The sequence below is a fragment of the Cupressus sempervirens genome, chromosome 10 (genome assembly GCF_028749045.1).
Source record: "Cupressus sempervirens isolate cs-2001-9-10 chromosome 10, ASM2874904v1, whole genome shotgun sequence".
In the NCBI taxonomy this organism is placed as follows: Eukaryota; Viridiplantae; Streptophyta; class Pinopsida; order Cupressales; family Cupressaceae; genus Cupressus; species Cupressus sempervirens.
Genome location: NC_143127.1, coordinates 315,229,046 through 315,242,566, shown reverse-complemented (window position 1 = coordinate 315,242,566; position 13,521 = coordinate 315,229,046). Strand labels below are relative to the sequence as shown.

Here is a 13,521-nt window from a genome sequence, read left to right as displayed (position 1 = left end):
GCATATTATTTAACAGTTTTATAAAACACCCTCAATTTTATATTCTTTCACTTTAGTGATGAGGTTGAATGAGTGGTGAAGAATCCAAAGAACTAGGCTAGACTCAATGCAAGAAGAAAGAGGATGACAATCATATATATATATATATTTAGAATGCAGCAATTTAAAAAAAATTAAAAAATACAGACCTAATCAAACCTTGGAAAAAATCCCTTAATCTAATCTTGTGTAATGAAGAGACTTTAATATCCATGGAAACACTGTATCCGGCTTTGGCAGGAATATTTTCATTGGATTTAAAATAAGACAGTAAAGAGCATGGTTGTACATCCTGATTTCTCGGAGAAGCTGCATAGCAACACACACGATGCACTGTTAACAAGTACATTATACCCGGATAACGAGGAGGCAATGAATATTATATTGACTCCATTATTCCTCAATCCAGGAGACCAAGAATGAAGATTTGACCAGCATTTTCTCAACATTTTTACATCTCTAGTGGGGGTTGCTCAGTGAAACTACCAATAGCACGGTACATATCTGCCATCTCATACTTTTCCCATTCCCGATGATGACAATGCCCGATGGATATTAGTTTATTAGTTTCTTAATTTCTGATTCTACAAGGTAACCGAAATTGTTTTGCACGCCTTAAATTGGAAGCAATCAATCCAATCACAAGGAACGGATTTTACATGATCCATATATTCGATTCTTCTTGTTTGATTTGCTGGATTTGAAAGCATTTAGAACCGCCTGATATGTTTAAATCCATTGCTCATTGCTCGGAAGAGTAAGTCGTGTGTTATTTCCCACGGGTCACTTTTATTTCTTACATTTGTTGATTCTGCACTCTTTGCACGTCCAGGTTGGACATACACGTGAGTTGCCGCGTTCGTCATCAACGATCAACGGCGTTAGGGTTCCGTGAGCTGGGAAAGGTGCACACTGTTTAACGCCAACTGTACTCAAGGCCAAAAAGTACCAGGCGGAGAAAGGAGAAGCAAAAGGAGGACAGGGATTCTTTGCTCAGAAAGATCTTCGTCGATTGACGACGCCTTTGTGCTGTTCAATTTGACAGATTTGCAGGAGATTTTGAAAATCGGAGGGCGTGCGGTGCTTTAAATTCAGATAAGCGTTTTGATCTTTTTTTTCCAGAGTTTTGATTGACAGGGAGAGCTTTTTAAGTTTTTTTTACCCGGCTTTAAAGAGTTGTTTTAAGGGCATTTTGCGGGACAGCAACATGTACTTCCTCTGGTACCATATATCTTTCAAATAGCATTCAGAAAATCGGGGCAGTGACTGGTGAGAGTAAAGTGTTTTTGGATCTTTAGTTTTTGGTTTTGTTTTTTACAATTTGCTCCTGTCATGGGCCTCTGCCATGGAAAAGCATCAAAAGAGGTCCCAAAACAAGAGGGAAATACAAATAGTATCGGGACTATCGAGAGTAACAACAATGACGCTGGTAACAACGATTGCAAGCCCAAACCCTGTGTTGGTGAATCCCCGTCAGTTGACGGGATTAGCAGACCCTCGCCGTTTCCTTTCTATAGCCCTAGCCCTGCAAATAATAGTAACATCAGTTTTTTCAATTCTCCGGCGAATTCGACTCCACGGCGGTTTTTTAAGCGACCATTCCCTCCGCCGTCTCCTGCAAAGCATATTAAGGCCGTGCTTGCGAGAAGACACGGTTCGGTGAAGCCTAACGAGGCTTCAATTCCTGAAGGGAGTGAGAGTGAGGTGGTTTTGGATAAGAGCTTCGGATTCAGCAAAAATTTCCCCGCGAAGTATGATCTGGGCTACGAGGTAGGGCGCGGGCATTTTGGTCACACGTGCTTTGCAAAGTGCCGGAAAGGAGAGCTCAAAGGCCAGTCAGTTGCTGTCAAGGTCATATGCAAGGCTAAGGTTAGCGACCTTATTCTTTGCCTTTCTATGCTTTGTTTTCGCTCATTGCTTGATCTGGTTCTTTTTGAAGATTTAGGCTTACATTTTTCATATTTGTTTCCCTTCACATTTAACATACATTCAGATATTGCAACGAGTTATTTGCGACCTATGGTCTGTTTTCTCTTATTGGTCGATCGGTTGCTTTCTAAGTATCTAGGTTTACGTTTCTTTGTTTCCCTTGTTTCTATCTTTTCAAGTGTATTTTTATGTTCAGAAGGATTTATAGATTTCAAATTACCCGTACTATTATTTCAGTAATTTTGACTATAGTTTTTGGACTAGTTTGTTTTATTGCGGTGTGAAAATAACATTGGTTCAAAAATTGTCTTCCCGTGGAAATATTTAATCAGATAGTCAGTAATATACAACTCTGCGTCTGTATATTTTGCAGGCGGATTGTATTACATTTGCTTTTGCGTTGCATCTATGCACATTTTGCTGATAGACTGTATTGCGGTTTCTTTTTAACTTATGATCACTTTAGAACGTTTTATAATATATTCCTGTTACTTTTCCATATTCTATTGTTTAGACTAACCTACTATTCTCGTGTGTTAGTTCAACAGAGATGGCATAATATTTGTCGATTTAATGAAGAATGCTTTTAGCATATGTATATATTTCTGTTGTATATCAGCATTCTCACATTAAGTATAAGTTCAAACTGATTTTTTCTATTATTTTTGGCAAGCTGAAATTTGACGGGGACTCACCATCACATCACTGAATCTTGTTCTGTCTTGGTTAGAAACTTGTTATCACGTCACTTGATTCTTGTTCTGTCATTTATTTTCTATTATTTTTGTGTGCTGAAATTTGACAGGGACTCGCCATCACATCACTTGATTCTTGTTCTGCCTTGGTTAGAAATGTTTTTGCATTGCATTGATTTTTTACCTCTAGTGTTCATTTTCAAAAGAGAGGAATTGCATGGGATCAATATTAATAGTGGAAATTGGTATCAGGACCCTGCAATTAGGTTTATTCAGGATAGAAGTTATTTTTCTGAACTCTACACAAATGACAATCCATTGAAGCTGGTGATTTTTCCTAAAATGGTGTAAATGCTGTTTAGTTATGTTACCGTTTCTTTATTTGTGCAGTGAAAAAGTTATTGATTTCCTTTGTTGTTGTGTTTCGTGAACTGTAAAAGTTTCAAAGGATTTTGTTATCTTCTTCAGTGCTTGGAATATTGATGGGAGCTCAAGTAAACTTGGAGTATTTATTCAGTTTGTTTTCCTGAACATTCCAGCCCTACAAATTTGGCTTAGCCTTCAAATTATTTATCTTCAAGTCTTTACTTCTTAACTGAGAATTGTTATCAAATTATCTACGATCAAGTTGTTGACTTGTTAATTGCTTTCCTCAATGTTTTTTTCTTCATCTGATTTCTTCTGTGTTTTAACACATGCTTAGATGCTTGGAAACACAGATAATCTAGGATGGGGAAATCGGGCTGTGCAGTTTCCTTAAAGTTTAATCCTTCTGTTTCTCTTTCCTGTGAGTACTCACTCGGTACTCAGGTCGTAGGTATCTGTTTTGGCTTAGGACTCACTAAGTCTAGGTGAGTCCTAATGAGTCTTGGAGCTAAGATTTAAACAAATTAAAGGCAGCCAAAATTTTAAAAAGTAAAGACAATGTGGTGACTTTGCAATGACAATACTCCCCCTTTTAGTGCATAGTGCATTGGTGGCCTTTAGCAATTTTCAATTCAAAAATATATTCTTCTGCAACAAATGGAGCAGGCTATTCAATCTTCAAGAAAAGGATGTCCCCTTCAAACCTTGAGGGAGTCACCTGGACTCGTGGGAATGCATCTTCATGAAATAGTGTAGAAATCTATTTCCCAATTTTTGGTAGTCTCATGGTTCTGTTCTTTGGGATCTGTCCAAGTCTCTGAAGACTGGTAGATTTAGGTTCCAAGATGACAGTTTTATAGTTTCCGAAGATTGACAGTTGCATTTTTTAAGCCATTTTTTATAGGCAGCGTAATGGGCAGCATTCTGGAGACATGGGTCTGGGCTATATTACTTTGGATTCTTGGGATACAATCACCATGAGATGTCAGTACATGTTGGGGATGAAATCCATATCCATAGACCCGTTTTTTTCAGGGGAATGGTGAGCAGTATATCTACTGATTGCAATTGCCAATGGCATAACCATTAGGATAGTAGGCTGTTATGAAGGATGCTGACTTGAAGAGTTGATAGAGAAATCACTAACTTTTTGTTTCTGATGTCAGAGCCCTTTGAAATGTTTTTAGTTTAGGTTAAAGGAAGATTATGTGTGATTGGTGGTATAGCACATTAATTTAAATTTATTGCATTGAGATTAATTTAATTTAGAATTTATTTTTACATTGTGAGGGCCAAAATGTCAATGGATTTGAGATTGATGCATTATCTCGGGTTAATAATTGTGCTCATTTATGTCATCTGCACATTGTTATATCCCAAGAGAATGATCTAGCCTAATCAATATGATTTTGTTAAACACATATCTCTATATGATAATGAAATGACATAATTTTGTTTATACTATACATTGTAGATAAGCTTTCAATTCAAGACATGCTAACAAACATCCACTTGAGTTGTGATTCTCATATACTATCTTTAATTTATGATTTTTCTGGTTCAATTACAATATATTTTCAGCCACATTTGATCATACTAAATTCATGAGCATTTGTCAAAGTACTCTATTTCTAGTAATTTCTTCTTTTCTTTTATGTTTCTAACTTTCTAGCAACTGCAGGGGTGTTCAAACTCCATATCATTTTCATGTTTGGATATCTAACTAGGAGGTTTTTATAAATATTTCACACAAATACAAACAACCAAATGTTTCTCTTACCTGCTTGGAAACTATTGATTGACAGATGACTACAGCCATTGCCATTGAGGATGTTAGAAGGGAGGTGAAAATTCTGAGAGCATTAACAGGACATAGCAACTTGGTAAAGTTTCATGATGCATATGAAGACAATGCAAATGTGTACATAGCAATGGAGTAAGTTCCAAATGCTGTTACTTCTTATAGCGTATCTTTTTAGTTTTATAAGTGTCCTAGAATATCTATGCATAATGAAGATGACTTCTTATTCTTTAACTATGAATGGTCATGATTCTTCATCATATAATTTTTCATGCATTTTTATTTTAAAGGCTTCTTGGGTAAGGAAAAAGTTTGCCATTGATTCCAGTTGATAGGTATAGTGGTCCTTGAACAGACAGATAAGTGATTGGGTGTTCAGTCCTGGGCATGATAAGTGAAACATAAATTGGTGTGACTGAAATTAACAAGAACTCTTCCAAGCTAAAAAAATACAATTTTAAAGCAGTATAAGCCTCGTGGTTAGTTGGTGCAAATATATAATGTCTTTTGTTGGAATATGTGTCTGGGAGCTTGATATCAATGATATTTTTGTAATAGTAATCTTTCCTTGGCCTAATATAATTATGGCAAGACTAATGAAATAATAAGTGGAGTATATAACCTATTTAGAAGTACTGGTGTAATTATCCTTTTCACTATTTGAACTAAAATAGACAAATTATGACAACACACACACACTTAAAGGAAATTATTATTCATCTGGATCATAATCTTTCTGGGAGAAATTTGAAAGGAATAAACCCACTTTAGACTTTTTGGAATAACCCAACCTTTCAGGTGAGCTACTCTCAATTGGTGAAGACAATCAATCTTTTGGACAAACTGCTACAAATTCCGAATATCTGATTTTCCAATCACCTGAAATGATTATTCTCAAACCTTAAATGAAAAAAAATGGCTGAGAAGAGAAGATGAGCCTGCTTGCAGTCATCTTATTATTATCTATTAATTCATTCACCTTCCATTATATGCATAAGTAACATTCTAATGCATGTTAATTATATATTATATTTTGAACTAAAATTCCAATAGACTCATAAAATTTAGCTTTTACTCAAATCTTTTTGTTTGTGTATTTTGGATCCCTGTGTAGAATTCACTTTATTTTTTTAATGTTAAATAAATATAATAAATCCTGGTTCACAGAAATAGTATGCATAATTAATTACACAGTTCCATGGAGTTTCTTGATGGGGGACAAAAGGATGGGTTTCAGGGACTAGGGGAACCAAGGGCATAAGTTTGGGAACAACAAGGGAATAGCGGTGCAGTGACAATGTTGATATACAAATTGAAGTGAATTAAAATCTTCAAGTCAAAATCTTCAATATAGCATTTCCATGAGTGTCCATTGAAAGGTAACCTAGATTTGTCCCTTGAAAGGTAAACTAGAGTCGCAATCAGTAAATAATGGCACGATGCACATTGCAAGCAACTCAGTGGCATCCCTGTTGGAGGTGGTTCTGTGGGAGGAGGTTTTCCCCAAGTCCTCAAGTGTCAGAAACATACCCCAATCAAGGACATGTTTTTATTTATTTATTTATTTTTTGTGGAGGACGCATCCATTTTGAACAATGCTTAATTATAAATTTATTAATTAACCCAGAATCAACGTTTTAACAGTTGTCTAATTCAGATACAATACTTTGACCATACATCTGAAAAAAAATGAACTAATCCTCTGTATCTCCTGTTAATTTTATACCCAACCTGCCTGAATCAGAGTTTTTATCCACTAACTTAGCAATGAAAATTAGGGGCTTCTCAACCTCTAATTTCTAACCTAGAGGGCTCTCATCCTCACTTTGCCTAAGCCACAGCCTACACTCCATAAACAGTAATATCAGATATAAAAATATCTTTACCAACCTATCCTCTTTTCCTTCCTTGAACTTTCTTAAATATTAGCACTTGCACCTTTTAAGGGTGCAATAGTTATACCAATAGTAAAATATATATCAAATGATGATATAGATCTCTAACGTTTGCTATATCTATATCCATATGTTTCTATCTAACTGACACGCTCCCTATCCCCTCCTTTATATCTTCCATTCTTACACACATAGAAACTCCTTTCTCCTTCCTATCTCTATTTATCTTATCCTGCTCTTTACCTTTCACCTCTCTCTATATATATCCCATTTCCTCTATTTCTCTTCAAGTTGTACTCTATCTATCTATTGGTCTATTTGGCTACCTACCTACCCATCTAGCACCTCACATATCTTTATTGTTTTATTTTTTCATCTCCTTACTCTCCTCTTTCCTCTTCCTATCAGGCTATTAATTTATCTACTATCTCTCTCTATCACCTTATATATCTTTATTGTTCTACCTCTTCAAACGATGTAAGTTATTATCCTTGTCAAACTCCACCTGCAAATATATAGTACTACACCCTAACTATGAGGAGTTGATGATGTAACTTGCATCAAATAACATGGATTTAATCAATTCGATATTTGCAAACTCTAGGAAAAATGGTAGATAATAATAATGAAGACGTTACTAACCTCTACAAAAAAAAAAGAAGAATTTAAAATGATATATTTTCAATCCATGGTTGAACTTGCCAATGCTAATAGTAATAAAATGGCAATATTGTAATATTTTAGAATATAGATAATATTTCTAATGCAATGCTAAATATAAGAAAATAGATTGACAACAATAAATCAATGTTAGGTGAAAAATAATGATAAGATGTATATAAATAATTTGTAAATCTAAAAAAATTAAGAAAAGGTTGAAACATTTAGTCATAGAAGTTACAAGTATGATACACTCAAATAAGTATGTTAGCATTATAAGATATAGATCATGAAAAAAAAAGAATCACAATTAATAAGTTTGGCTTTACAAAATTTATATTTGTACACCAAACCACTACAACAGTTGTGCTTTATTAATGAGAATGACAATGCTGTTGTTTTACAAGATATAGATCATGAAAAAAAAAGGAGCATAATTAATAAGTTTGGCTTTACAAAATTTATATTTGTACACCAAACCGCTACAACAGTCGTGCTTTATTAATGAGAATGACATGCTGCTGTTGCACCCATTCTTCTGGAGGACAATAAAAGTACAAGCCATTCTGACCAAGAGTTTGTGAAGTTCATTGTAGACAAAACAGGGTGCAAAGATAATGGTAAGACTTCAGAAGAATTTTTTCAGAAATAAAGGATGAGTCTCAGCAAAGGATAATTCTAACAGAGTGTATTTCATGGGTACTAAGGAAGAAAAAAAAATAAAGATGAAATTATCCCACCAATTGCTATGAGCAAACTTTATACCTCAACAATACAGTGACATCATTAAATGCATATAACCCTATTGGCACAAGCCTTGCACCCTTCAAAGCTGCAGGTTCTAGTTTTAGAGCTTTCTTATAACCATTAAACCAACTGTGAAAAGCAAACATCAGTTTTATTTGTTGAAGTCGATAAACCCGATAAATGCCCTGTTTACTAAAGTATTTTATATCGCAATATTGATAATTAAGGTGCAAAACAAATAAATATTTTTTTCATTTTCCTTACAAAACTTTGTCGGATAATACTACCTCATGGCATGTAACAAGTAGGCAATACCCCAAGTCAAAGGAATTCTCCTATGTCTTTAGTTTCCTTTTACCGATTATTAGAGTAGAGAGTATTTAGATGATTGAATGCAACTATCAGTTCTGTAAAATTATACCATTCAATACCTTTTCATGTCATTTTAGAGAGGAGCAGCTTTCAGTGGGGTCAGGAAAAACAACCCTGGCCAGAGAATTATACAATCACAAACAATCTTAATATGATGGCGTGATATGCTGCAAAAGGTAAATTGCTCTCTTTGCAAAGTAGGCTTGTCAAAGATCTAGGTTTTCTAGGGCCTGTCCAGTTTTACAGCATAGCTCAAGGAGCAAGCTATTTGAAAGATAATCTTGGAAGGAGAGCCACCCTCTCATTTACATATGCTTCTCAGATGCTCTTGAAGCTACAGAAACCCTAATACAATTAAAATTGCAAGAAATCTTATTTTTAGAGACACAACTGTCATAGCCAAGAGAGAACAAGAAGCCTTTATTCATTACCCAGTTCTATGGCTAACCTAAGAACATAAAAGTGTCCACCATAAGTTCATCAATTCACCTATATAGAGTGTTTATAACAAAAAGAATGTGAATTGATAAAAGCCTTCGCCCAATTTTCTCACTGCAACCCTATCAATGTGTAAACATAGCTCTATCCTCATTCTCAGGTTCTTGTATTGACAAGATTGGTAGTGAAGAAATTTAGAGGGCAAATCTAGTTTGGCCAAGTAGAAGGTGACATAGAACAAGTATAGGAGAGTTCAAATATTACAGAGATTTATGTATTACAAATATGCAACTTTAGTTGGGGATAGTAGTTGATATAGAAAACCTAAAACATCAATCATTTGTAACAACATCGAGAGCATAGCTTCAATCACTGATAAGGCATAACCAAACAACTGACTACCCTCCTAAATAGAGAATCACTGGGGTAATGACCACACAACCGACTACCTTCCTAAATAGACAATTACTGTGATAACAATATTGTGGATCCACATGAATTCAAAGGCGAAGACCAACCACAAATATCACAACATACTGGACCGGTTGAATGACAGTAAATATAAGCTCAAGCACGCACTCGGAGACAAAAAGATCAAACAAATTAACTCTATCCATTGCTAGGAATACTCATGTTCATTCGTCTTCCCAAACTGACTAAAGAAACCACTCTTCTTCTGGTCTGCTTCATTTGATTTCAGTGCTACTTCACACATGATTCACAGGAAATGAATGCTGTTGCTGCTGCTTGTTTGTGGCCTCTTTATCTTCCTTTCCCCATAAACCGAAGCTCTCAGTATCTTTCCGCTCATTTATTTCCTCTTCACTCTTCTTCTCAGGCAGACTGAAGAGATAACAATCCTTCTGCATTCCTTCATTTCACATCAAACCTCCTTGCTATGCAGCTGATTGGATTGAGGGACTGCTAAGAATGAATTTTGCCCCTAAACCTGATGTATCCAGTAGTATACACTGTTTGCTGACTCAGTAGGGAAGATGTCTGATTGTCTTGTCCTGAACATTCCTTGATTGGTGCCACACAAGTAGTGAAGTTCCCACCATCCCATTGTTTTCTGGCGCTGTTCGCTTGTTTACCAGCATAAGACTGCCGGAATGTCTGAACAATCCTGCGGGCAGTCTCTTAAAAAGAAGCCTATTGGATTTATAATACATCTCCGAGAGTCACCACTTTTGGAAATTCTCTTGATTTTATTTGGTGATGTTATTTGAGCAGGCTGCCTTTTTTGTCTTCTAGCACCAAGAGAAAAGAACTGCAATTACACATTCTTTTTTTTAATAGGTCACTAGGATTTGTCTTATTCAAACTCTCTAACGAATTCCTCACTTATTTGCCTTTTATTCTCCTTTGACCTGTAGATTTGCTCACAGCTGCATCACTTTTCACTTTCTTAATAAATTATTAATATTTTGGAATATTTTAAGGAGTGTCATTTCTTAGGTGGGCATTTTACTGGCACTCATAATAGTCTTTGAGGTAGTCTGTGCAACTCATAAATAGCTTTTATGAATATGAAAGCAAGTTGATGTGATTTTCAGTTGATTTCGATGTGCATAAAATTAACATATGGTTATTTGGTCAATTACCACAAATTTGCAATCCCTTACCACAGATCTGGTGAATACCTGCGAGGGATTCCATGCGTAGGCATTCTCATTGTTTCAATGAGAATAGATAATGGCTGAAGTAAGACTGGACTTTTAACAACTTCCAACTTTTTCCTTTGGCATTGTTGTAATGTCCCCTAATGAGAGTTTACATGGTTTACCCTATAATTCCTAACTGGGGTTTGAATTGTTCATGGAAATGGCAATTTACTTCGTTAATGTTTAGCATCAGAAGAAGCAAAGCATGAATTACTTGATATACTGATAATACTGTTGATGCCATATATATTACAGGGATCTACATATACATATATGTGTGCATACATCCATGAATTATAATATCTGTTATCGGCATCACTGAGATCATGTTATTGACAGACTTCATTGTGTTTAGGCACTTATATTATCATGCCTTGTTATCGGGCAAATATTCCCTATCGTGCCTTGTGTTGTAATTAGCACTTATGATACATTTGTTATTTGTTTGTTTGGATTAATTAACATGCCTCCGAAGAGGCATGTCTCTACATGGCCTTTGGGCCATGTAGACACATGACTCTTTAGAGTCATGTCTGTCCACAATGTTTATATGGGAATTCACTGCCGCAGGGAAAGTATCAATCCCACGGCAATCAAGTACCTGCAGTCAGCGACTAACATAATATATATTGCTCTTTGTTATCATTAGCATCTTATCTGTTACATAGCATTTCAGTATTGCTGTTGCTGCTAAATGAAGAAGATAATCAAATTCATATTACTGAGATCGCTGCCAAAGTAAAGCAAAGTCATTCCGCATTGTGCAAGTCAGATACTCTCTGCAAATATCTATTTGTAATTGTTTTATCTATCAGAGATCCACAAAACTTAACAGACTTAGTCTTTGTAATGCTCTCTACTAGGAAGCTGCCAATTCCCCATGATTAACATACATCACTATGCATTTAATTTGATTAAATTAAGAAACAATGAATGATTCATAATACATTTGACAGTTAACATGGTTAACCCCAAATTCCTTACTTCTCTCCTAAACACCAACTCTAAGGAGGATAGGGATTTTCTTTTCTTGGGTCTCTTGTACGCCAATCTACAAGTAGCCTCCCTCAAGTCTTCATGACCCTGTCCATATCCCATTTTGGGATTCACTTGGCTTCTGAGGACTTACTCCACCTCTCCCAACAGAGCAACAACCTATCCTCTTAAGGGGCTATAGCGAGTGATTAGAAATGGCTAGAGTATACTAATATCTTCTGTATTTTGGAGAATATCTATCTATCTATCTATCTATATTTATTTATATAATAGTAGCAATCTGTAGTATTCTACATCCTGATAAATTAAGGATGAATCATAGTCAGCCAAATCATTATGCATTATATCAGTATATGAGTCTGCTGTTTGCCTTATAGCAGTTTGATCTGCTGCTTATATTCAGTTATCTATGTCTTAATCCGATTGACTGCTTGTCTTATTCTTTCTTCTAAAGATTGGTCCTTGTGGATCAAAAGAAGAGATAAATTTCCAATTCCATTCTATATTGATCCTTGTATGCCCTCCTCAAATGAAACCCTCTCCTCTTTATATCTTTGATTGTGTGGAAGAGTCATACCTGTTCACCATATTTGCCCCTAGCAATGGTCACACTCTTTCACAATAACAGCCATTTGAATGGGTCACGACCCTTCATCATTTCTGCCCCTTTGGATATTACTTCCTTATTCTCTTCCCCTTACTTTTTCTTTTTCTGTTAACCCTCCCTTAAATTCTTACTGTTCACCAGCATGTTGCTAAGAAATGTCAGAACAAGCTTTCTGAGATGAGGATGAAATATCTTGTTCATGGTAGCTTGGAAAACCACTCATGCATTTGTGACTCCAAATGAAATGGTTAAGAATTCATGGCGTCTGACATGTTGAGTGGCTTCTTTCTGCGTCTTCTGATTTTATCTTGATTTGGTGGTAGCCATATCTTAAATCACTATATGAGAAAATAGTATTGCCCATGAAGCTCATAAATCTTCTCACTCACCTTATGAATAGGAAATCTATTTTTCTGTAGTCTTCTTATTCAAGATTGATAATTAATATGCATAAGGGGATCCAGCTTTCTTGTCAACACAACTGGTGCAACAAATTGACTGTTGAGCTAAGTTGCCGGTTCAGATTCTGGTACAGATGCGGGTTTGAAATTCGTTCAAATATTTTTTGGCTTGGGTTTGGATTCAATTTGGATTCCTCTGTACCCAAATATATCTTTGAAAATATATATGTGTCTGTGTATCCAAGAAAAATAAGTTCATAAACCACTTTGCTAAGCTATCCGTTTATGCAATAATATGAAAGGGGGCCCCTGCATGCATACCCCGGTCCCCTACTATTTATCAGGGGCAGCGTAAGGGTAAGGGCTCCCTCCCCATCAACACCCACGGTATCAAGTTATAATCCATCCCGCAGCAGGGTGCCACCCTCCTTATACACCCCTGGTTGGCCTGGCACTATAGAGTAAAGGGCAACCGTTTCATAGGCCTGGGATGGGATTTCTTGTTGAGAAACATCCTTTGTTAATTGCCACTGTCCCATCCTTTGTTCTTGGACCATCCTTTGCATCTGCCTATAAAGAAATGGGCAGGAGCTAAACTGTCTATATTCTTTCGCCCTACAATTCTATGGGACTAGTTTCAAACAGTAAAGCAACATAGGAAAATACACCACCATATCTATATTTCAATATAATAGGATACTAATTGCATCATTTACCCATACATACAACATCATACACTTGCTTGGTATGCATGGGACATATTTCCATATCAAGGGACAGTTTGAGAATGAAAGGAATCATCAAAAGATAAGTCCAGATATCTGATTTTTTTTATATTGGTTAGAGGATTTCTAACCAAGCTATATCAAAAGTTGAGATTCAGATTTGAAGTACTGGATTTAAAGAATATA

General features: G+C 35.8%; 1 protein-coding gene across 3 annotated transcripts in view; it reads left to right on the top strand.

Annotated features, from left to right (window-relative positions):
- The first annotated feature begins 339 nt into the window (after positions 1-339).
- LOC149533887 (CDPK-related kinase 5-like) overlaps positions 340-13,521 on the top strand; it is a 48,544-nt gene continuing 35,362 nt past the window's right edge. The window contains exons 1-3 of one of the 3 annotated variants that reach the window (XM_089806735.1): positions 340-535; positions 872-1,908; positions 4,835-4,965. In XM_089806735.1, coding sequence (XP_089662861.1) covers positions 1,372-1,908; positions 4,835-4,965 — 668 coding nt within the window. In that variant the 5' untranslated portion in view covers positions 340-535; positions 872-1,371. Of the gene's footprint in view, positions 536-632; positions 797-871; positions 1,909-4,834; positions 4,966-13,521 lie in introns of those variants that run through there. The other 2 variants (XM_089806734.1, XM_089806733.1) reach the window with 2 other exon arrangements.